Below are 24,852 nucleotides of genomic sequence, written 5' to 3'. Positions count from 1 at the left end.
GGTGTCCTAGCTCCTGGGCCTGAATGCATGGGCAGACTGCACTGGATGGGGCCGTGGAGGCTCTTCCTTCCTGCCTGGCCTGCAGCACAGAGGTGTCGGGGCATACAGATGGTAAGTTTCCTGGGAGCCAAAAGAACAGATTGCAAGGCTGCGCTTGTCCGCGGGTCGGGAGCGCGTGAGCGAGAGGCAGCCACAGCCGTTGGTGTGCGGCAGCGCTGGCTCCCGGGAGCTGGGAAATCCGAGCTGGCTGCCACGACTCAGCACTAGTCAGATCCAGTGACCCACCATGGATCCTGAAAATACCAGTGATGAGCTGTCTAGTTCCTCTCCTGACGACTTCCAATATCCAGAAACGCCGGAACCTGTAGCACCCTCAACGCGGGACGCCACTCTGATACATCCCACCCCAGAGACGAGTGCTGCTCACCCAACACGCAAAGCTGCCTCTCATCCTCCAAGGCGTGCGTTTTCTGTGTACGGCAAAACCTCTCCTCAGCCTTATCGTGTCGTGCACCCGGTACCTCCAGCCCCTTCCGAACCTGCTCAACGTAGTCCAGCTCCTTCGGCAATTTCCATGCAACATCCTGTGCGTCCAGCTCCTTCGGCAGGCTCCATGCGCCGTCCTGTGCGTCCAGCTCCCTCAGGCTCCATGCACCGTCCTGTGCGTCCAGCTCCTCCGGCAGGCTCCATGCGCCGTCCTGTGCGTCCAGCTCCCGCCATACCCCAAGTGCCTCCACGACAAAGGACTGACAACAAGGCAAATCCCGAGGCGTCCACGGAAAGCCAGTATGTGTGGCTCGCTGCATACCAGGGATCCAAGAAGGAGATCCAAAAGCGTGCTAAGGGCCGGGACAAAGTGCCACACAAATTAACGGACAGCTTCAAGAAATTTTTCTTCTCACCCACTGGAATTCTGAAACTCCTGAGGATGGTAAAAAGAAAGTGGGCGACCTGGCTGGGTGGACACTGGTGGGTTGGTAGCCCCGGGGATGGAGACTCAGAGGTGTCACCTGAGGCAAGAGATCCTTGTCTCTTTGCCTCTCCCCTTTGCTTTGCGTCACCCACTCACCCCTACTAATCATCACCACTAAATGTGGCCTTTTTGTTGTTGTTGTTCTCAAAGTTCCCCTCACCAAGAAAACAAGGTAGCAGTGAGAATAGCATAAATGTGTGAATTAGCAAACAAATGATCATGGGATGTCCTTTGAAATTCCTGTTAAATTGCTAGGCCACTGAGTAAATACAAAACACCTGTAGGAAGAGAACTTTTTAAAATTACAATAACTGAAAAAGGCACACTTTATTCTTGAGTGGGAGGGCTGAATTTTATAGTCTTTGCAAATTGTAAAAGGTCAAATGCCCACAGGTCAGTTTGGAAGAAACTGATGAGGTCACCCATGGGAGACAGTCTGCGAAGGGGAGAGAAGGAAGACCAGACCAAACTACACTCCAGCAAAGGCAGTCTGCTCAGCCTTTTGAAAGTACTGGAGGAAAAATCGGCAACCCATTGGGGAAGAATAGCCTCAGAAAAAAAATGTTGAGATACTCTTCGGGCTTAGAGAAAAAGAAAACTGAGGCTCAACCTCCTTGTTCCTATCAAAATTAGTAAATTAGTGCAGATATACATATATATATATACACGTGTGTGTGTGTATATATATATATATACAGTGTAAAATATAAACTTTAAGAGAGCATAAGGTTGGATTGGGAGAAAAGAAATTAATACATTTTTACCCTTACATACTATATACATTTTTATCATTTGCATGCATTACTTCTTAAATATAGGACAAGTTTTTCGAAATGAAACCCCAGCAGTGGCACTGTATCCCGACGTACGCGCTGACAGCTGTATTTTCGGCGACATCACCAGCTGCCTTCCAACGCATCCTGTCTCCTTTATTGCAGGGTGTCATCACGGCGGCAGCCATCTGCTTCTTCGAGGCCAACGCCCCCGAGTCTTACATAGCAATCACCATTCTGGAAGCCTTCATCGTCACTTTCTTTATTCTAATATATCTGCTGTCCCTCCAATACCTGCTGACTTACATACACTGGCCCTTACTTGTAAGTCATCATTTTCAGAATTCCAATTTTCCAATATTCACTTTTGCCCTTAAGGAGTTGTGGCTAAGCTGGGACAGTGTCACCCTGGACTCAGGACAAAAACTAGCCCAGAACCCAGACAGGTTCCCTGGACCCTTCTGTCTATAGACACACAGCCAAGGACACACACAGCTGCTTCCTGTTCAGACTAGGAAACCCATGGCATCACTGCTCGGAACACAGTATTTTACAGCTCCTCCTAACCAACATTGTAATTAGTATATTTGGCAGGTTAGCATCTTCCCCTCAACCACTGCTTGTACAAGAGGGCAAACTTCCACTTTATTATTATTATTTTTTTAAATCGGAAAGTCAGATTTTACAGAGCGAAGATACAGAGAGATCTTCCCTCTGATGGTTCACTCCCCAAGTGGCCACAATGGTCAGAGTTGAGCCTGTACAAAGCCAGCAGTCAGGAAGTTCCTCCAGGCCTCGCACGCAGGTGCAGGGTTCCAAGGCTTTGGGCTGTTCTATTTTCCCAAACCACAACCAGGGAGCTGGATGGGAATTGGAGCAGCCAGGGCATACATTGATGTGCATATGGGATCCCAGGAATGCAAGGTGAGGTCTTCAGCCACTAGGCTGCCGTGCTGGCCTCAAGCTTCCACTTCTCAAACAGCTTTCTCATTCTATCTTACACACACACACACACACACACACACACACACACACACACACGACCTCCATTCCCACCCCAGGTGGAGGAGCTGACATGGCAGAGCTGTAGAGCTCCGTGTGTATGAAAGACTGCAGCAGCCAGCTCTTTTGTGAGTATTCAGAGTTCATGCTCCCAAGGGACTGGCATATAATGGAGTATCTAGAAAATGACATTGCATTTTCTCCCTCCAGTTGCTGTTTCCAAACTTTCACCTTCTCTCCCAAATAAGAAACTCCTTGACGCTTATGATCTAGGTCTGACTAGACAGCAGTTCAGTTTTACCAGAGGCAGACATGGGCCTCGTTGCTGGCCATGCCACCTTACTGGCTGGCTAAGTGGCCTTTAGCCTGCATTTCCCCAACTAGAAAGAACAGAAAGGGTAAAGTGTGATGTTAACTACCTTGTAAGTTTCTCATAGCATTTAAAGGCGCATGGTGCCAATAGGCTAATTCTTGGACCTACGTCAACATTCAGTACAAGGCATCCCAAATGAGAAGTGACCCATCATACCTTGTAAGGTAGCTGGGTGACATTTGCCCTTCTGTCTTGTGCTGTAGACCCTGCTACTACAGAATTCCACTTGTGAGCAGTACATTTATATATCTATATATTTTTTTTAAAGATTTATTTATTTTTATTTCAAAGTCAGATTATATAGAGAATAGGAGAGACAGAAAGATCTTCCATCCTATGATTCACTCCCCAAGTGACTGCAACAGCCAGAGCTGCACCGACAGAAGCCAGGAGCCAGGAATTTCTTCCAGGTCTCCCATGCAGGTGCAGGATCCCAAGGACTTGGGCCACCCTCGACTGCTTTCCCAGGCCACAAGCAGGGAGCTGGATGGGAAAAGGGGCAGCCGGGATTAGAACCGGCACCCAAATGGGATCCCGGCGCATCCAAGGCGAGGACTTAAGCTGCTAGGTCACATGCCGGGCCATATATACATATACATATACATATATATATACACACAATATATATATTATATATAATATATATAATATATAATTCTTGAAATTTGTCACTACAATTCTGTATAGTCTAGGATTCCCCTCCCCCCCATTTTCCACCCCCTGATTGATTTTTCCCATAATATCACGCTCTTCATAAGGAGTTACAATTCCATCTATTTAAGTGTGCCCCGACATTGCTGGTACAGATAACGTCAGACAGTCCATCATCCCATTGTCTAGATATATCCAACACTTTCATTTGGAGTTCATCTTTTGTTTGGAACCAGAGATGCATGTTGCTTTGTGTCTTCACGTCTGGATATGGTAGTCTCCATTACTGCACCACTATACATTCCCATTTGCATGATAGATTCCTTATATTAGGGAAAACATACGGTATTTCTCTTTTTGTGATTGACTTATTTTACTGAGCATGATGGTCTCTAATTGGGACCATCCAGTTGCAAAATGTATAATTTCATTCTTTTTAATGGCTGAATAATATTCCATGGAGTAGATGTACCACAGTTTCTTTAGCCACTTCTCCTTGGATGTGCATCTGGGTTGTTTCCATGTCTGTGCTATTGTAGATTATGCTGCTGCAAATATAGGATTGCAGATCCCATTCTCATGTTTAGTTTTAATTTCTTTTGGGTATATTCCTAGGATCTGGATAGCTGTATCATATGGCAGATTTATTGCAATTCTCTCCATACTTATTTCCATTTTGGTTGTACTAGTCTGCACTCCCACCAGCAGTGAAGGAGGATACCTTTCTCCCGACATCCACGCCAGCAGGTGTTGTTAGTTGAGTTCTGAATGTAGGCCAGTCTCACTGGAGTTAGGCGGTACCTCAATGTGATTTTCATTTGTATCTCCCTGACGGCTAGAAAGCCTGAGCATCTTTTCATATATCTTTTAGCCATTTGAATCTGTTCTTTTGACAAATGTTTGTTCATTTCCATTGCCCATTTTTTCACAGGTTTGTTGTTGTTGTTGTCGTTGTTGTTTACTTTCCCTGGGTTTCTGAATCTCTTTGCACATCCTGGATATTAGTTCCCTATCACTTGTGTAGTGTGCAAAATTTTTCTCCCATTCTGTTGGTTGCTTCTTCACTTTGTCGTTTCCTTTGCTGTACAGAAGCTTTTTAGTTGGACATAGTCCCATTTGTTCATTTTGGCTTTGACTGTCTGTGCATCTGGTGTCTTTTTAAAGAAGTTTTTCCCTGTTTCTATTCTTTGGAAAGTGCTTCCTATGTTTTCCTTTCATAGTTTGATGGTTTCTGGGTGTAGATTTAAGTACTTGATCTATTTAGAGCTGATTTTTGTATACTGTGACAGGTGTGGGTCTTGCTTCTTTATTCTGCAAGCTTCTATCCAGTTGTCCCAACAGCATAGACCAGGCTTTTTCCCTGGATTGTTTTCAGTTTTCTTGTCAAAGATGAGTTGTCTCTACATGTATGGGCTCCCTTCTGGTTTTCTGTTCTACTCCATTGGTATTCTTCTCTGTTTCTGTACCAATACCAGACTGTTTTGATGACCACTGCTCTGTAGTATGTCTTGAGGTCTGGAATTGTGATTCCTCCAGCTTGATTTTTATTTTTCAGGATAGCTTTGACTATTACTATTTTTACTATTTGACTACTGATTCAATCTCATTGCATGTTATAGGTCTATTTAGATTGTTAATTGCTTCTTGATTCAATTTTGGTGGATTGTATGTGTCAAAAAAATCTATCCATCTCTTCTAGGTCTTCTGACTTATTCGCATATAGTTGTTTTTAATAGTTCCTAATAATTTTCTGTATATCTGAGGTATCTGTTGTTATGTTTCCTTTCTTGTCTCTGATGCTATTGATGCATATCTTCTCTCTCCTTTTTTTGATTGTTTGGGCTAGTGGAAAGTCTATTTTGTTGATTTTCTCAAAGAACCAGCTCTTTGATTCATTGATCTTATGTGCCATTTTCTTGGTCTCTATTTGGTTTATTTCCTTCCTTATTTTGATGACTTCTTTTTTCCTAGTAATCTTGGGATTGTTTTGCTGTTGTTTTTCTAGTTCCATCAACTATAAGGTTAGCTGATTTACTTTATGCCTTTCTAATTTCTTAAGCATTGCTTGAAATGAACTTTCCTCTTAACACTGCCTTGTGTTCCATAAGTTTTGATATGTTGTGTTGAGACCTTCATTTGTTTCAAGCAATTTTTTAATTTTCCCCTTGATTTCTTCTCTAATCCATTGCTCATTTAGTAACATATTATTCAGTCTCCATGTGTTTGCAAGACTTCTTGGGTGTTTTGACTTCTTGGTCTCTAACTTCACTCCATGATGGTCTGAGAATATGCATGGTATAATTTTGACTCTATAAAATTTGCTAAGTCTTGTTTTGTGGTATATAACATGATCAATTCTGGAGAAGGTTCCATGCACTGATGAAAAAAAAGTGTATTCTCTATCTGTAGGGTATAAGTTTTGGTAGATATCAACTAAGTCCATTTGCTCTAGAGTTTGGGTGAGTTCTGTTGTTTCTTTGCTGAGTTTCTGTTTTTTTATCTGTCCATTGATATTAATGGGGTATTAAGGTTGCCCACTATGATTCTGGAGCCTATTTCTCCTTTTAAGTCCATTAATATTTGTTTCACATAGCTAGATGCCTTGGCATTTGGTGCATATATATCTATTATGATGATCTCTTCTTGCTGAATGGATACCTTGATCATTATATGGTATCCTTCTTCATCTCTTTTAATATTTTTCACATTGATGCCTATATCATCTGATATAAGAATAGCTACCCCCGCACGTTTTTTCTTACCATTCACTTGGAATATCCTTTTCCATCCTTTCACTTTCAATTTCCTCTGATCTTTGGTAGTGTTAGAGAGATTTGTCTCCTGTAAGCAGCAGATAGATGGGTTTTGTTTTTTGATCCAGTCCTCTAATCTATGGCATTTGATTGATGAATTTAAACCTTTTACATTCAATGTTAATATGGATAGGTGGCAGTTTGGTTCTGTCATCTTAGTGATGTGTTGTTCTTTGGTTGAGTCTTTGTTGGCCTTTTAGTGGGATGTTCTCCACATTTGCCTGTGGCTTTGGCAGCTGCTATTCCTTTTCCCTTTCACGAGAACATCTCTGAGTATTAGCTGTAGGGCAGGTTTGGAGGACACAAATTCTTGTAGTTTTTTTTTATTGTGGAAGAATTTTATTTCCTTTTCAAAGACAAAGGAGAGCTTTGCAGGATACATTATTCTGGGCTGAAAATTTTTCCCTTTTAGAGTCTGGAATATGTCACTCCATTCTCTCCTGGCCTGTAGTGTTTCCTCTGAGAGGTCAGCCGTGAGTTTGATTAGGGTTCCTCTATAGGTCACTTGATTTTTCTCATGTGCACATTTAAGGATTTTTTCCTTATGTTCAACTGAGGAGAGCTTTATTATCATGTGTCTTGGTGAAGATTGCTTTTGTCAACTCTGTTGGGAGTCCTGTGCCCCTCCTGGATGTTGTTTCTCAATTCTTTCTCTAGATTAGAGAATTTTTCATGTATTATTTCATTGAATACACCTTTAATCCCAGTTGCTCTTTCTGCGCCTTCTGGAACTCCCATAATTTTTATGTTGGTCCTTTTACTTGTATTTTTTAATTCCTGGATACTTTTTTTTTAGCTTTGCATAGCTCTGCTTCCAGCTTTTTGTTTCCCCCTGGTGACTGAATTGGTGATCTTCCAATTCTGATATTCTTTCTTCTGCTTCATTCATTCTATGTTTTAGATTCTCCACTATACTTTTAATTTGCTCCACTGTATTCTTACTTCTGAAATGTCAGCTTTCATTTGATTCATTTCCTGTGTAACAAATTCTTTAAATTAATTCTTTGAACTCCTGTAAATTATGTGCTTCTCATTGTTGGTCAGAAGCTTTATGATAAGTTTTCTGAATTCTATGTCCCCAATTTTTTCATTGTCTTACTCAGTTAACTCAGAGGGTGGTAGAGTTTTTTGTTCCTTTACTGGGGAGTCTTCAGTAACATTCATTGTGCCTCTGTCTCTTCTTTTAACTTTTGACATTGCAATCCTGTTTGGTGTATTTTTCTCTTTAGCGCAGATTCTAAGATGTATTACCTACAGGTTTACAAGTCAATTTCTGTGTTCAATCAGTGTCCTGGGTTAGGAAGACGCCAACTGTCCCAGATAACTGGTTTATCGGCAGCACTGATCTTGCCTAAACAAACAAGATGGCGCCCTGCAGAACACTGTTAGAGAGCCGGGGCTGTTGGCTTTCTGATCTGGGGACCACACAGATCCTGCAGGATGCAAAGCTGGCACTGTCCTCCCAGTGGGATCAGCTGGATGTGACTAGCTGCAAACACACCCACTCTGGTGTTTGATCCCTGTGCTCTTTGCTCACCAATCTGCCCTGCATAGTCCGCAGCTCCCTTTCTGTTTGTTGCTGGGCCAAAGTATTCAGCAGGATTGACTAGTCCCAGCCTGCCTTCACCTCTCTAGCTCCCCATGTGAACCCAAGCTCCCATCTGGCTGCCGCAAGGGCTGATCTGTGGCCGCTGCTGAATCCCTGGTTGTCACTGGGGTCCAGATCACAGCTCACCAGTGGCTAGTGGGTTTTGTTCGCTGTAACACTGCTTCCCCATCGTTGCCTCCTCCCTGTGTCCAGGGGGTTTCCAGGTACCTCCCTATTGACTTCCTGAACCCTATCTTTTTCTGTAATCTGCTTTCTGTTCTTTACTCTAATGATTCTCTGTCATCTCAAACATGTCTGCACCCTTTGCCACCATCTTGATTCTTTTTTCATGAGCAGTACATTTTACTAACCTTAAGGTAGGGCTGCTTGCTAATTGAGCTAAAACTCAAATCTGTTCTTGCTATCTATAAGGGACTTTTCTGAAAAAGCTGCTAAGCTCTCTCTGTCCAACGACAGGTGGAAGACAAAGCAAACTATGAGCAGCTTCACTGGAAACGAGGAAGCCCCTCTCAGGGGATACTAGGATCGTGGAGAGGTTTCTAAAAGGGCATGAATCAAACAACCATGCATGAGCACATACCACACATCAGCCAGTTCAACACTGCTGACTTAATCCTCACAGCAACCAGTGAGGAGGTGGTCAGCACCCCCCCCCATTGGTGACCAGATGAGAAAATGGAATCCCAGGACTCAAGTGACCGTTGCTGTGCGCAGGTGCCTTAAACTGCAGATCTGAGCCCAGGTCCATCTGCATCCCAAAGCCCAGAGTCTTCCCAGACTTCCTAGGCAAGTGTCTGGTTTCTCCTACCTATGTCCTCTCTGATCATCCTACAAGGTCAGGAAAAAGCCCAGGGAGCCTGTATCTTTGTCCTCCTAAATGTCATCTCTGTGCCTTCTCCTGTATCCTTGTGGTTTTCTTCACACATGCAGAGCTGCAGGTGACATTGGGCCATTGCAGGTGCATGGGCCCTTGACATTGGGCAGCCAAGGGCTCTGCAGCACCATCTGCTGTGGGCAAGGGGACCAGGAGAAAGCAAGAGAAGGCCTCATGCAGTTGGGTCCACTGCCACAATGCTGGGTAGGTCTATGAGGGCCAGACTCCACTGCAGGGTACCAGGGCAATGTCCGAGAACCATCCCCAGAATAGCAAGAGCGAGGGCCTTGGGAGGATGAATTGGGAGCCTGTAGGCCACTCCTGGAGCTCGAGGCCTTTGAGCAACCTCACTAACATCAGCTCCCCCATCAACATTGTCACAATGATCTTAAGGGAGAGCACCCTATTGGGGGCGGGGATTCTAAAGGGTGATTCAGATCCCCTGAATTTCCCTTTCTATTGCCCTCCAGGGTCTATACCCATGTGGGGGACCTGGAAGAAGCTCCTCACTCCCAACTTTGGCCAGCCCCAGTTCTGGCCATTGTGACCATTTGGAAAGTGAACCAGCAGATGGAAGCCCCCCCTCCAGTCTCTGTCTCTTGCTGCCTCTTTCAAATAAATAAAAATGTTTTTAAAATGTTTATACTCTGCTTCTTAGCTTCTTGGTTTACACAATCCCCAGGCCTTACGCTTTCTGCAGAGCTGTCTAGGTCAGCCTGCCTATGGTCAGGAGACCTCGGGTTCAACCTGCAGAACCCAGCAGGGTCTGACCTCCAACTCTAACCAGCCCTGCCCTATGAATCCACCCACCAGGAACACACAAAACCATAGACACTGGTGCTTTGTCAAGAGGCAAGTCGGATGCCATGAGAAGGCCCCTTGCCATCTTCACAGGAAGAGTCAGTGGAGTCTGCAGAAAGCACACCTAACCGTGTGAGCATGAATTCACATTTGCATGCCCTCCCACCACCATCCCACAGCCTGGTCTCTGATGCTCTCAGACTCATTATGCCGGGCAGCTCTCAGATCCTCCCGGTACAGCCCAGCCCTCATCCACAGAGCAGAAGTCAGTGAGTTGTCAGAGGGTGACAGAACATGCCCCAGGTCCCACTTCTAGCAAGGGTACCAGGCCAAAGCACCAAGCAATGAGAGCACTCTCAACTTAGTGTTCTGTTCCAACTTAACCCTCCAGACCAGGCCAAAGAAAATTCCAAAGATGGACTGGGTGTGGTGTTCCCAGCCACTGGGGACAGTTCATTTCCTCCTAGTCTGGGTGTCCTTGATGAGAGGCAATGTGAGAGTAGTTCTGGCTCCATTCCTTAACAGTGATTCAATCTTAAGCAACAACAACATCAAAAAAAAAAGCAAACAAAGCTCTAAGTCTTCATTGTGTCTTGCGTAAAGTGGGAATTATAGCAATACTTATTTGGAAAGCTATGCTGTGGTGGTCACGAGATGATAACCAGCACATATCTGGCCCTGGAAAGTTCCATTACAACTCTATACCTGCCACCACCAAGGCAGGCCATCAGGGGTGACATGCTTAAAATGTTCAGATCAGGTTTCTGAGCCATACTCTAGTTACATCATCCTAGACCGTGACCCTCCCCATAAGCCCAGCCTCTGTTCACTCAGCATACCCCACTGCCACCCTGCAACTCAACCTCCACACCAGCACATGCTGGCTAGACTGAGCTAGCCGTCAAAGCACCTTGTCCTGTAATCCAATAGAGTAAAGGACACAAAGACGCTACTCATGCCTGGGCAGACTCAGTTGTGGTCATGTGCAAGGCCACAGAGCCACCATCTGCTCCAAGACAACAGGCCTGCTGCTCAGATGGGACCCAACCTTCTTGGGACTTGTGAATGCACAGAATAAACTACCCAACCTCCAGAGCATTAGTTTTACCTGTAGATTTAACAGGGGAATCAAATCACTTAAGTGTTCACCTGAAAGTTTATTTTTACATTAAGAAAAAATGTGGGGACCAGTGTTGTGGCACAGCAAATTAATCCTCTGCCTGTGATGCTAGTGTTCCATATGGGTAGGCATCGGTTCAAGTCCTGGCTGTTCCCCTTCCAATCCTGCTCTCGGCTAACACACCTTAGAAAACAGCAGAGTAGTAGTCCAAGCTTTAGGGCCCCTACATCAATAAATAAATAAACAATTTATTTTTATTTGGCATGTCAGATTTACAGAAAGAAGAAGACACAGAGAGAAAGATCTTCCCTCCACTGATTCACTCCCCAAGTGACTACAATGACCGGAGCTGAGACAATCCGAAGCTGGGTACAGGGTCCTAACGCTTTGAACCATGCTTGACTGCTTTCCCAGGCCACAAGCAGGGAGCTGGATGGGACATGAGTAGCTGGGACACCAAGAGTAGCCCATATATGAGATCCTGGCACTTGCAAGGCAAGGATTTAGTCACTGACCCATCATGCTGGACCCTTCAAAGGGAAAGTTCTTAAAAAGCATCTGTCAAAGCAAATAAAGTAAAGGAAAAAAAAAAAAAAGCATCTGTCGGGTTTTTCTCTCTTAGCTTTTCCTCCTGCCACTATGGCAGGGGACTATGGTTTTTCTTTCTTGCCTTTCCCCCTGCCACTATGGCAGAGGATCTCGAGGCCTCCTCCCATCACTAGGATGGTAGTCTACTTTCTCAACTATTTCTAATAAATCTTACTTTAAAACTAAAAAAAAAATAAAAATAAAAAGTAAAAAGCATCTGTCCTTAGATGGAAAAAAACCATTTTGTTATATTTTCAGATGAAATTGACCACTTTCAATTCTACCCTACAGGATCTTATCAATAGTATCATTTCCGCTCTGTTCCTTTCAATGGTTGGTCTGCTCGTGATGGAAGAGAAAAGAAGAAGACACCTGCTCTTTATTGGAGGGGTAAGTAGAGGCCTCCATGACTCCATGAAAATCAGGATTCCAAGCTTCTGGAGAGAGAAGCAGGCCAACCCTCACAATGTCACCAACAGAACAAACCCCCCCCCCCAACCACCACCCTCTCTCCTTCTTGTTCTTGCCCTGATGTGAAGTTCCATGGGAACGATTCCGAAACAGGCCCAAAAATAAGAGGAGCCCCTTTGGAGAACTGCACATACTGGTTCTGAAATGTCATAAGATCTTTTTGTCCCTAAACAGGACCTTGACTTTTCTAGAGAATCATATTTTTAATTACTTTATTTTTGTATGTATTTAAATGGAAGAGGAAGAGAGATTTTCCATCCACTGGTTCACTCCCCAAATGGCCACACTGGCTACAGCTGGGCCAGGCCAAAACCAGGAGCCAGCGGCTTCTTCCTAGTCTCCTACGTGGGTACAGGGGCCTGACCACTTGGGCCATCTTCTGCTGCTTTCCCAGGTGCGTTAGCAAGGAGCAGGATTGGAAGTAGAGCAGCTGGGACTCAAACTCGTGCCCACATGGGATGCTAGCATCACAAGCAGTGGCTTTACCAATTATATGGGTTCTGAGATTTGTATTTTAAAGACAGATGACAAGAGAGGTCCATTAGATTGACCTCAATGGTAGAGAAACAGCCCCTTCTTCCCTCTTCCCCCTTCCCTGGTCAGGAGGGAGCGGCACACACAGACAATGGGACAAGACCTCTAAGAGGCCAGGAGTTCAGTGACCCTAAGGGGGGACATCTAAGGCCCGAAAAAACTGCAGACCATTGTGGTCATGAGCCCCTGGTCCCTCTCTGATCCTTCAGCAATCAAGCTTCTCACTGCCAGGGGTTCCTACATCCAACTGCCTCCACCAGTTCTTACCCGCCCACCCAGCATTCCTCCCCTGCTCCTCATCCCTTCTCCCTCCCGCCCCACCCCCCCACACACACTGTCTCCCCTACCACCACTCTGGAACACTTTCCTGTCAGCTCACTACCTCGGCTCTTGACAGACTCCAAGAGCTTGAACCTGTTCTGCTTCACTTCTGTCCCTGTTCCAGCAACACCTTAGGTTTCAGCCATGGGACATTGCCCAGAGACCTGGGGCCTGGGCTGGGCTGGGTTTCTCTCTCTAATCCGATCCTATCAAACATAATGTAATAATCCTTTCTGCTGAGACTTTCTCTGCACCCCCACCCTGACCTGTACCTCCAAGGGCCACCACCCTTCCTTGCCAGAGATCCGGGTGTCTCGCAGGGCCACTACGGGCAGGAAACCCATATCCCCACCCCTTTCTCCAGGAAAAGCTGAACAGTCTGCATGCTGATGTGGGTGGAAATCAGGAGGGTCGGGCCCAGCGGCGTGGCCTAGCGGCTAAAGTCCTCGCAGTGAACGCCCTGGGATCCCATATGGGCGTCCCTTTGGGGAAGGGGAGAGAGCCAGGGGGCTGCGTGCTGAAATGCGGAATAACCGTCCCTTTCCTTCCTGCCTCTGGTCCTGTGTCCTACAGATACTGTGTGTCACAGCGGCAGTCCTGTGTGTAATTGATGCGCTGATGGTCACCAAGAGGACGAGGGACGACATAAAGAGACTCCTAGGGGCCAAAAAGGCAACCCAGCACACGCTGCACAAGGCGCCCCACCCAAACACGCGTGCAAGACAGAGCGACGGTCAGCACCTGCTCCTTAGTGGGCCCAGGCGCACGCGCGCGCAGTCGTCTGTCACCATTCGGTCTCACCTGTGACCATAAACTCCCGGCTGCTCAGTCGGGGCCACTGCGCGCTATCCTCGTGTTGCCTTGTGTCGAGTCGCATTCCATCATCCCGCGTCCCGAGAGCTCCTGCCCTCCGCACCCTCAAAGCGAGAATCTCCGCCCCTGCCATTGCGCTTCCGAGGCCTCTCTGGGACTAGGACTGGGAGGGAGCTCGAGACGGGGCTGGGAGCAGTGTGGTGGCCCGGGAGGCCGAGCTCCTCTTGCACGGCAGACGTGCCGAAACACCCGCTTCGCTGGACCGGGCAAGGCGGCCACGTGCGCTCGCGCAGGGGGTGCAGGCGTTGGCATTCGCGGGCCCCTGGCGGTTAGCAGAGCTCAGCCTCTGAACAGGTCAGTAGACAACAGGCTCTTTCGTGGGCCAGGCCTGTCGGAGGACAGCAACAGAGGCTACACATAGGCTGTGAGATACTAAGGGGTCCCGCACCAGGATGGCTGACAAAACCAAGCCTCCAGAGGGCGGCGCCCCGGAGCCCGCAGCACCACCCCCCAAACCTGGGGAGGAGGCCAACAAAGAAAAGGAGCCCCCGAAGCCGTCAGTGCAGCCCAAGGATGAAGTGGGCACGAGAAAAGGGTGTCGCCGCTATCGGTGGGAACTCAAAGACAGCAATAAGGAGTTCTGGGTCTTCGGGCATGCCATCGTCAAGCTCATAAGTTTGGTGAGTAGGACTGGTATCCCTGGGTGTGGGGTGTGTGTGTGTGTGTGTGTGTGTGTGTGTGTGTGTGTGTGTGTGTGTTGAGGGGGGGTGCTAATCCCAGAGTTGGGGAAGAGAAAAAGCAGGCTCCAGGGGTCTCCGGAGGACTTGGGAGGCTGCAGGAACCCTTGGCCGGCTCAGGTGTGTATATCTCTGCAGGGCTGCCTGATAGCGGTGCTGATGCTCTTCCACGGGGTCTCCGTCCACCCCATCATAGTACTCATCGTCAGCATGGAATTGTCCATCTTCATCTTCTTCATTGTGCTCTACAGCTTCGCCATCCAAAGATACATGCCCTTCATCCTGTGGCCCATCACGGTAAGTCCAGAACCAGGCTTGCCATTCAGGTGTGTGTGTTGGCACCTGGAAAGTGACCAACAGCAGGCCAGCCTCATCTCCCATGTTTGTGCCCAAGGCAGGGAGGGGTTCAGCAGTTTTGGATGGGGCTCTGGCAGGAACAGCAAAGTGAGAAAGGTTGGAATGGGAGAAGCAGAAAAGGTTCCCCAAACATCTGACTGTGAGTTGGGGTAAGGGTGAGTTCTGCTCAGCTCATGATCAAATGATACACACTGAAAGGGAACAGTTGGGGAAAAAAAAAAGTTGTGCCAGACAAAAGTGAGTAGGTATAGCTATTCTTACAGCAGAAAAAAACAAAGTTTAGATCAAAACTATAAAAAGAGATAAAAACATATTTTGACAAAAGGTTCAAGTCAGCAAGAAGACATAACAATCATGAACATACTACTGGATGATCAATGGATTGTAGAACAAACCTAGAAAGACATCAAAAAAAATCTTGAATTAGATGAATACAACAACACAACATTTCAAAATCTGTGGGAATCAACAAAAGCAGTATTAAGAGGGAAGTTCATAGCAGTAAGTGCTTACATCAGAACAAGAGAAACGTCTCAAAGCTCCAGTGATACATCTGAAGACTTAGAAAATGAACAAGCTTCCAATCAGCAGGAGGAGAGAAACAATAAGGAGCAGAACGGAAATAAATGGAAAAACCTAGTAATGATAACAGTGAGAGCCAAGGCAATGAGGTTGCTGGAAGAAAACATAAGGGAAACACTCACAGATATGGATGTAGGGAACAGTTTCTTGGACAAGACCCCCAAAACACAAGCAACAAAAGCAAAACTAAACAAATGGGAATACATCAAACTCAGAAGCTTTTTACACAGCAAAGAAACAGTCGATAAGAGTGAAGAGACATCCAACACACTGAGAAAAAAGATTTACAAACAACCTGACAATGGTTTAACATCCCAAATATATCAGCAATTTAAAAAGAAAAAAAAAAAAAAACGTAGCAAGGATTTATCCACTAGACTATTGAACTGGGCCTGGGATCCCATATGGGTGCCAGTTCGTGTGCCAGTTGCTCCACTTCCCATCCAGCTCCCTGCTTCTGTCATGGAAAAGCAGTTGAGGACAGCTCAAAGCCTTGGGACTGCACCCACATGGGAGACCTGGAAGAAGCTCCTGGCTCCTGGCTTTGGATCAGCTCAGCTCTGGCTATTGTGGCCACTTGGGGAGTGAACCATCAGAGAGAAGATCTTTCTCTCTGTACCTCCTTCTATATATAAATCTTTCCAATAAAAATAAATAAATCTTAACTCACACACACACAGGTATCACCTTACCCCTTGTGAGAATGGCTGCAGTCCAGGACAGAGGGTTGAAATGCGGCTGGGGATGTATATGGAGAATGGGGAACCCTTGCACATTGTTGGTGGGAATGTAATTAATGCAGCCAAAGTAGAAAACTGTGGAAATTTCTTTTTTTTAAATATTATTTATTTTTATTGAAAAGGAGAGACAGAAAGATATTTCATCTGCTGGTTCACTTTTTTTTTTTAAGATTTATTTATTTTTATTACAAAGTCAGATATACAGAGAGGAGGAGAGACAGAGAGGAAGCTCTTTCGTCTGGCTGGTGCTGAGTTGATCTGAAACCGGGAACCAGGAACCTCTTCCAGGTCTCCCACATGGGTGCAGAGTCCCAAAGCTTTGGGCCATCCTCAACTGCTTTCCCAGGCCACAAGCAGGGAGCTGGATGGGAAGTGGAGCTGCCGGGATTAGAACCGACGCCCATATGGGATCCCGGGGTGTTTCAAGGCGAGGACTTTAGCTGCTAGGCCACTGCGCCGGGCCCTGCTGGTTCACTCTTCAAATGACTGCAACAGCCAGGAGCAAGGAGCTTCTTCCTAGTTTTCCATTTGGGTGCAGGATCCCAAGGCTTTGGACCATCTCCTATTGCTTTTCCAGTAGAGAGCTGGAAGGGAAGTGGAGCAGCCAGGATACAAACTGGCACTCATATGGGATTCCGGCACTTGCAAGGTGAGGATTTAGCTATTGAGCCATCATGCTGATCCCAGAAATTTCTCTAAAAACTAGAAGTGGACTTGCTACATGATCCAGCAAGTCTACTACAAAAAGAGTGGTACATTTTATACCAGAGATACCTGCATTTACAGCAGCCCTGTTTACAACAGCCAAAACTTGGAATCAACCAATGTGTCCATCAGCAGATGGATAGATAAATAAAATGTGATACACACACATACACACACACACACACACACAGGACTGTTATTCAGCTTTAAGAAAGAATTGAGTTCTACCACTTTCAGCAAAATGGACACAACTGGAGAACACCAGATTGAGTGGAATCAGCTGGACCCAAAAAGGCAAACACTACCTATTCTCCCTTATATGGGAGAACTGAAATTTTTAAAATAATAAATAAAAAAGAAAGTGTGTATACAATATTGCTGCAAATACAGCTTTGCAAAAACATTGTTTCATACCTTTATCAAACCAATGATGAAGAATATTACACTGGGCCTGGCGGCGTGGCCTAGCGGCTAAAGTCCTCGCCTTGAAAACCCCGGGATCCCATATGGGCGCCGGTTCTAATCCCAGCAGCTCCACTTCCCATCCAGCTCCCTGCTTGTGGCCTGGGAAAGCAGTCGAGGACGGCCCAAAGCTTTGGGACCCTGCACCCGCGTGGGAGACCCGGAAGAGGTTCCTGGTTCCCGGCTTCGAATCGGCGCATACCGGCCCGTTGCGGCTCACTTGGGGAGTGAAACATCGGATGGAAGATCTTCCTGTCTGTCTTTCCTCCTCTGTGTATATCTGGCTGTAATAAAATGAATAAATCTTTAAACAAAACAAACAAAAAAAAGAATATTACACTACTATAGCTTTAGTGATCTTTGATGACTTTAAGACTTACAAACGAAATTTTCATTTGATTATTTATTGTCATTATGTTTCTACTAACTAGGGCCTTTTTGCTTTTTACTTGTTAAACTTCTTATTCAGTGAAGTATTAAGCCTTTTTTTTACTGTAATGTAAATTTAAAATGTTTACTCAAAAGCTTAAAAAAAGGGAGAAAGTAGGAGGCTGAAAGAGGGGAGAGGGAGGAGGAGGAAGGGAATATCATTGTGCCCTTAGGATTGCATCTACAAGCTACACTGAGTCAGTTATTAAGTAATTCAAATAATAAAAATAAATGTTTAAAAATTCCAATGAGTAAAATTTTAGCCAATAAACCAAGCGGGGGGATTAGAAGCCTGAAAGTATGAGCTGATGAAAGAGTTACCTGAAAATAATGCAAAGTTTAGATGATTACAGGCATAAATGAGGAAAGAATACAGGACCATGAGTGCAGAATGGAAAACCTTATGTATTTATTAATTTGAGATGCTGGGAGAGCACTCTCATCTGCTGATTGATGTCTGAAACACCCATAATGATGAGAACAGAGCTAGTCCAAAGGCCAGGAGCCAGGAATTTAATCCAAATCACCCACACGGGTGGCAGAGACCCAAAGATTAGAACCATCACTGCTGTTGGTGTGGGTCATGGGGTTGTCATTTTCATTCCAGTTATTTGGGCCACCACCTAGAGAAACATGGTGAGCGCAGCAAACACCTATAAGGTGCAGAGAGTGATAACACATTTTATTCAAAAGGCAAGAAAGCAAACACACACACACACGTAAGATAACATGACTTGTCCACACAGGGAACTATCTGTTATGAGTAGACAAAGGACCATCATCAAATTTGCCCAGCAGGAGAAGAAATTCAGGGACAGAGGTGGAGAGAGGACATTTAAGAGTCCTTCCAGCTGTGGTCTATAGTGACAGAGAAAGAGAGCACCAGTTGTTGGCCCCTTCTATGAGGTGAGGGGCTGCACCCCTACAGGTAGGACACCACCAGGAGTTAGTTGTATGGCACCTTGACAAGTTACATGCCGAACTCACTGTCCATGTTTTCATGGCATCTTCCTGCCAGCTCCAAGATAAAGCAGGAGCATCTCAGGAAACAGAGCATTTTGATTGACAAGTACAAGGCTAGACTTACACTTGGTGGGGGGATGTGGCTTGCAGGGACCTAAAGCTCAGTGATCCCACCAAACCGCCTGCTTATTGATCCCACATCACTGCCTCTCTCAGTCTACACTAGCAGGAATCAGGAGCCAAAGCCAGGGATCAAATCCCAGCAGTCTGTAAAAAGCTTTTCAAAGAGACATTCAGTGCAAACAAGGGATTAGCCTAGCAGTTAAGATACCCACAACTCCCATCAGCAGACCTGGCTCAATACATAGCTCCGAGCTCCAGCTTCAATCTAGTGCCTGAAGACCCTAAGTGCAGTGATTATGGCTCAGGTCATTGGGTTCCGCTACCCACGTGGGAGACATGGATTAAGCTCCCAACTCCTGGCTTTGGCCTCGGCTCCAGTCCCAGTCCCAGCATGGTAACCCAACATGGTGACCACCATCAGGAACATTTTGGACTTGAACCAGCAGGTGTGATCTCTCTCTCCCTATCTATCTATCTATCTATCTATCTATCTATGCATCCACCCATCCATCCACCCACCTATTCATTTCTCCTTCTCAAGTAAATAAGTTGTGTAAGTTGTTAAGAGACTGAAAGAGAGAAAATACTCAGGGATAATGAGTGAAAACCTGGTAGATTTAGAGAAATTCACCAAAATGTGGCAGAGAAGGAAATTCCACAACTTTGTCCCTCCTTGACAACAGCGATTAAGATGGTGAAAATAGTCAGAAGTAGCTTTGTCAGAACTCTGGAATCGAGTCAAAACTTACAATAACCCATGCAAGGCTTAATGAGAGAAAGAGCACTGTACATCTTATCCTATCCCCTGGCCACTGCTCACTCCACCTTGGCACAGGCCATGAGCAGGGCAGCCCACATTTCTGGAAAACCTTGGTGGCAGCAGAGGAAAAATAAAGACTTTTGAAGAATTTCAGATCTGTATTTGCTTTGATCTGTATGGTAACTAACGAAGATACTGGACCTGGAACTTGCTGTTTGGTTTCAGTTAGCTGGTTCAGAACTGTCTTAGGGATACAGCAACTGTGTGGGTAGCATTTGTCCAAGCCATTCAAAAGAAAATATGCTAATCAGAGCCACCTAGGGTGCGAGAAGCAGATGATGCAGGCAGTAGACCAACCAGAGAGTCTGGAAAGGAAGAAGCAGGGACAGGAAAGACCAATGGGAGCATGGAAGCTTTGAGAAGCTCCCACACATAACACAAGATCTTCAAAGGTAGGCACATTCCCAGGCTGGGACAGGTGGTCAGAACTGACCAGTAGGCTCTGTGCCAGCAGGAAATGAAGACTATCATCTTATTATCGAAATAGAGACTTTCATGGTCACACAAGAAAAAGCCTGCTATTTGGGCACTCGTTTGAGTCCCAGTTGCTCCATTTCCTATCCAGTTCCCTGTTAATGTGCCTGGGAAAGCAGCAAAGGATGGACCGAGTCCTTGGGCCCCTACATCCATGCAGGAGACATGGAAAAAGTTGCTGGCTCCCAGCTTTGGATCATTGTGGTCATCCGAAGACTGATCTAGCAGATGGATAGATCAACGTCCTTCCCAGTCGGTGTCCTCCTCTCTAACTCTATCAAATAAAAAATCTTTAAGAAAAAAAGCTTTGGGGCTGGCAGATGACACAGCAGTTTAAGTACTGCCTGTGATGCCAGCATCCCATATAAGCATGGGTTCCAGTCTCATAGGTTCCTGCTCTGCTTTCTGATCCAGCTCCCTACTAATGCACCTGGGAAAGCAACAGAAGCGCCTGAGCTCCTGCCACCAAATGGGAAACCCCAAAGGAATAATACCAAGCTACTGGTTATGGCCCAGGAGAGTGAGCCAGCAGATACAAGATTTTTGTTTCTATTTCATCATCTCTAAACTTTCAAATATTTTTAAACAATGCAGAAATAAAAAGAAAGCAGATTATAACAATTTGCCAACTTGTTACCTGCTACTTCTGTGGCTTTATTTTGTTACATTGAAATTAGTTGATTCATTTGAGTGATTTGGGGGTATGGTAGGAACCACGGCTTCCACCCTGTATCCTAATAGCTATCCAATGATAAGGCCTTATCACCTGACTTATTCTCGTATTGATTACTACATCTTTTCCCCATTGAAGGTACATTGTTATTATGTGCTAATATTATATGTAAACATTCCATTAGTGGTGATTCCATTAGTTTTTTTTCTTCTTCTTTTTTAAAGAGTCACTTTTTTTTTTTTCATTTGAAAGATGTATTTACAGAGAGGATGTTCCAGCCACTGGTTCACTCCCCAAATGACTGCAATAGCCAGAGCTGAGCTTATCTGAAGCCGGGAGCCTCTCTGGGGATTCCAATAGCGGGGCAGGGCCCAGACTTGGCCATCCTCCATTACTTTCCCAGGCCATAACCATGAATTGGATCAGAAGTCAGCAGCCAGGACACAAACTGGCACCCATATGGGATGTTGGTGTGTAAGGGAGAGGGTTAGCCTGTTAAACCACTGTGCCCTTCTAATCAGTTGCACTGTCTAATAGGGCTTTGATATTAAAATTAGACATTATAAGGAAAGCAAATTCTAGACCTGTCTTATTTTAAGATGGATGTAAAAATCCTCAGTAGGAAGCAGCATACTGAATCAAGCAGCATCACAGTGAAGCAGGAGCACTGCCCGAATGCAAAGACTGTTCTAGCTTTGAAATTCTATTACTATAATTTACCATATTTTAGTTATTGGAAAGATTATCTCATACACAGCCAAAGGGGGCGGGGAGAGAGAATGGACAACTCAAAACCAATAGTTAGAGAAAAACTTTGCGAGCAAGAATCAAGAGGAATCTCCTTATGTGAATAATAGGTTTCTACTAAAAAATACAACATTACATTTCATGATAAAACTTCAGAAGCATTTCATTACAAATGCCTACTGTGGGGCTGGTGTTGGGGCACAGCAAGTAAAGTTGCCACCTGCAATGCCAGGTGAATTGGGTACCAATTCACGTCTCAGCTGTTCCATCTCCAATACAGCTTCCTGCTAGTGGCGTGGGAAAAACAGCAGAAGATGGCCCAAGTGTTTGGGCCCCTTCCCTCATGTGGAAAACATGCAAGTAGTTCATGGGTTCTGTCTTGAGCTTGGCCCAGCCCCAGCTGTTATGGCCATCTGGAAAGTAAAACAGTATATGGATGGTTTCTGTATATGTATATCTGCCTTTCAAATAAAATAAATCTTTGAAAAAGAAAAAGAAATATGCCTGGGGCAGGGGGTGGGTAGGAGGGAGCTGCAGCTGAGTGGTCAGGACTTGAACTGGCAGGGCCTCCAAGTGTTGGCTTATCCCCCTGGGCCACATCTGGGGCCCTCACCTTTGCTCATTTGTGGGCTAGTGATCTTAATCACTATGATGTGACAAGATCAACAAAAGGTGCACAGATCAGGAAGGAGAGAAAGGAAGCACCACTCAAGGATATGATGAGTTTCTGAGCAAAGTCCAAGTGAATCTACAATCAAATGATTGGAACTGAATGAATTCCACAAGCCTTACCAGAGTAAGTATTATATAGAGAATAATACAAAGTACTATTCCTGAACACCAACCAGGAGAAGATACAGTTCTTACAAGAAAATCATAAAACAGCATTTGAAGCTAGAAGGTATCTAAAAACACACCTGCTAAAAGATATATAAGACTTCAGGTAGAGATCATAAATATCTTAGGAAATAAACACCATACTCACAGATATGGCAAATTAGTGTTATAGAAAGAGCAGTTCAATTTCCAACTAATCTGTTATCAAATAACGTTTAACCTGATAGAGATTGTTCATGAAACCTCACAAGGGGATTCTCAAATTCTTTGGGAAGAATAAAAAGAATGAGGAGGTTGAATTTACCTGAGATACCAGACTGACCATAAAGCTTTGCTAGTAGACTAACAGAATTATTCCCCACTGCATGGCTGCATCCCCTCCAAATTCATCTTCTGGATCCCTCACCCCCAGTGTGGCTGTGTTTTGATATGGGGCCTCTAAGGAGATATTTACAATCAAACAAGGCAATAGTTCGGGTTCCTGACAGGATAGGATTCATATTCTTGCCAGAAGAGACTTAAGGAGTTGGCATGGTGTTGCAGAGGGCAACGCTGCTTCCACTTCAGCTCCCTGCCAATGTGTAGGGAAACCAAGAGACTAAATCTGTATTTCTCAATAAATAAATAAACTTGAATTTAAAAAAGCAAGTGTTCAACAGTCTGATACCTCTCTATTTAAATTGTTGAAACAGGGGCCACCGTTATGGCACAGCTGATAAAGCACCGCCTCCAATACCTGCAACCCATATGGATGCTGGTTCAAGTCCTAGCAACTCCACTTATGCTACTCCCTGCTAATGTGCCTGAGAAAGCAGTGGAAGATGGCCCAAGTGCTTGGGTCCCTACAGCCACGTGGCTGGCCCAGAAGAAGTTCTGGAATCCTAGCTTCAGCCTAGTCCAGTCCTAGCTTCTGTGGCCATTTGGGGAGTGAAACAGTGAACCAGTGAATAGAAGATCTATCTCTTCCTCTCTGTAACTCCACCCAAAGAAAGAAAGAGAGAAAGGAAAAGAAATAGTTGAAATCCACAATATAGCATGTTCTCTATTTATACATAAATATATGTATCAGATTATCTGTCTTTATATATATATACACATATATATATGTATTTATATATATATGTATATATATATATATATATATATATATATATATATATATATATATATATATATGTATTTATATTATGTGTGTGGGGATCAGGCAGATGGTTGAAAAATATTCCTTTGAGGGTGGCCATGCTGCTGGGTCCCCAGCTAAGCCCTATCTGCCCCTTGCAGGACCTCCTCAATGACCTGTTCGCCTGTGGCTTCCTCATCGGAGGCATAGTGTTCGCCATGAGGGGCCGGCGAAACGTGCCGTTGCACTATTTAATCGCTGTGGTGAGTCTCTCCTGGCTGGCCCATGTGTTTGTTCATTCTTTTGGAGAATTGCAGGGTTGGGTGTTTGCAGGGGGTGTATGTTTCCTGTTTTTAACAGGATGGTGTCTTTTCATGGAAAACTTGGGGGTGGATGAAAATTGAAAAGTACAGTTGAGAAATCCAGATAATATCCCAGGAAAGCATTCCAAGATCATGACTGTCTTGCAGCCAAGACTGGCCCCTCTCTCAGCTAGTCCTGAAGGGAGGACAGCACAAAGCTGAAGGATGAGAGAGTGGGCTGGAGAAAGTCCAGGCCCTGGGTGGTGTGCCTCCCATTGGGGGGGGTGCTGATCAGGAGAGGAGTTGGGAACAGGTGGAAGACACCGCCTCCCTCAGAAGGGTGAGCCCAAGTGATGGAGGTTGTTTTGTGTTCCAGATCCTCATGGGAGTGGCTGCCTTTTTTGCTTTTATTGACATTTGTCTCCAAAGAAAACACTTCAAGGGCAAGAAGGTCAAGAAGGACGTGCTGGTGCCCCCGCCGCCAAAGAGTAAGGAAGGCAAAGAGCCACCAAAAGAACCTGAGAAACCCAAGGAACCAGACGCAAAGCCCGACAAGGCAGACAAGGACAAGGACAAGGACAAGGACAAGGACAAGGACAAGGACAAAGGAAAGGACAAGGACAAAGGGAAGGACAAGGACAAAGGGAAGGACAAGGACAAGGACAAAGGGAAGGGGAAGAAGTAACTTGAAGGAGACGCTGGGCGTCAGAAATGGCGGCGTGTCACACAGCCCACCGCATTGCTGTCACTATCTTCCTTCAAGAACAGTTGCCTTTTCCATCTTCATCACCACCTTTTCTTGTCAAAGAAATCCTCCCCTCCTTAAAAGAACTCAAAAACATGAACTTGATGTCAATGTGACTTTGTTCATTGCACAAAAGTTCCTGGAAGTTACAGATGCAGGGCAGGAAGCCTCCAGAGCTGGGCCTGGGGCACACGGGGTGGGGGGAGGAGTTGCTGCCTATAGGCTGCAGGGCACAGAGAACTGTGGGGACTTGCAGAATGATGGGTACCCCTGGCCACGCACCTTAAGTGGCCAAAGGCTCAAAAGCGAAACGGGAACAG

General features: G+C 45.4%; 2 protein-coding genes across 3 annotated transcripts; both read left to right on the top strand.

Moving 5' to 3' along the window:
* Positions 1-30: 30 nt before the first annotated feature.
* CMTM1 (CKLF like MARVEL transmembrane domain containing 1) lies at positions 31-13,896 on the top strand. Of its 2 annotated transcripts, XM_004584145.3 has the most exons (4): positions 166-931; positions 1,912-2,070; positions 11,869-11,967; positions 13,477-13,896. In XM_004584145.3, exons 1-4 carry the CDS (start codon positions 287-289, stop codon positions 13,708-13,710), a joined length of 1,137 nt encoding a protein of 378 aa, XP_004584202.3. In that variant the 5' UTR covers positions 166-286; the 3' UTR covers positions 13,711-13,896. The 2 variants fall into 2 exon arrangements, with proteins under 2 accessions (XP_058530141.1, XP_004584202.3); XM_058674158.1 differs by lacking the exon at positions 11,869-11,967 and having other exon boundaries at positions 31-931.
* Positions 13,897-13,961: 65 nt separating this feature from the next.
* Positions 13,962-24,472, top strand: CMTM2 (CKLF like MARVEL transmembrane domain containing 2). Its single transcript, XM_004584146.3, has 4 exons — positions 13,962-14,396; positions 14,592-14,750; positions 23,647-23,748; positions 24,164-24,472. The coding sequence occupies exons 1-4, from the start codon at positions 14,169-14,171 to the stop codon at positions 24,470-24,472; spliced, it is 798 nt and encodes a 265-aa protein (XP_004584203.2). The 5' UTR covers positions 13,962-14,168.
* Positions 24,473-24,852: the final 380 nt, after the last annotated feature.

Source organism: Ochotona princeps, chromosome 16 (assembly GCF_030435755.1).
Source record: "Ochotona princeps isolate mOchPri1 chromosome 16, mOchPri1.hap1, whole genome shotgun sequence".
Taxonomy (NCBI): Eukaryota; Metazoa; Chordata; class Mammalia; order Lagomorpha; family Ochotonidae; genus Ochotona; species Ochotona princeps.
Note: the sequence above shows the minus strand (reverse complement) of the source record. Positions and strands in the feature narration are given on the sequence as shown.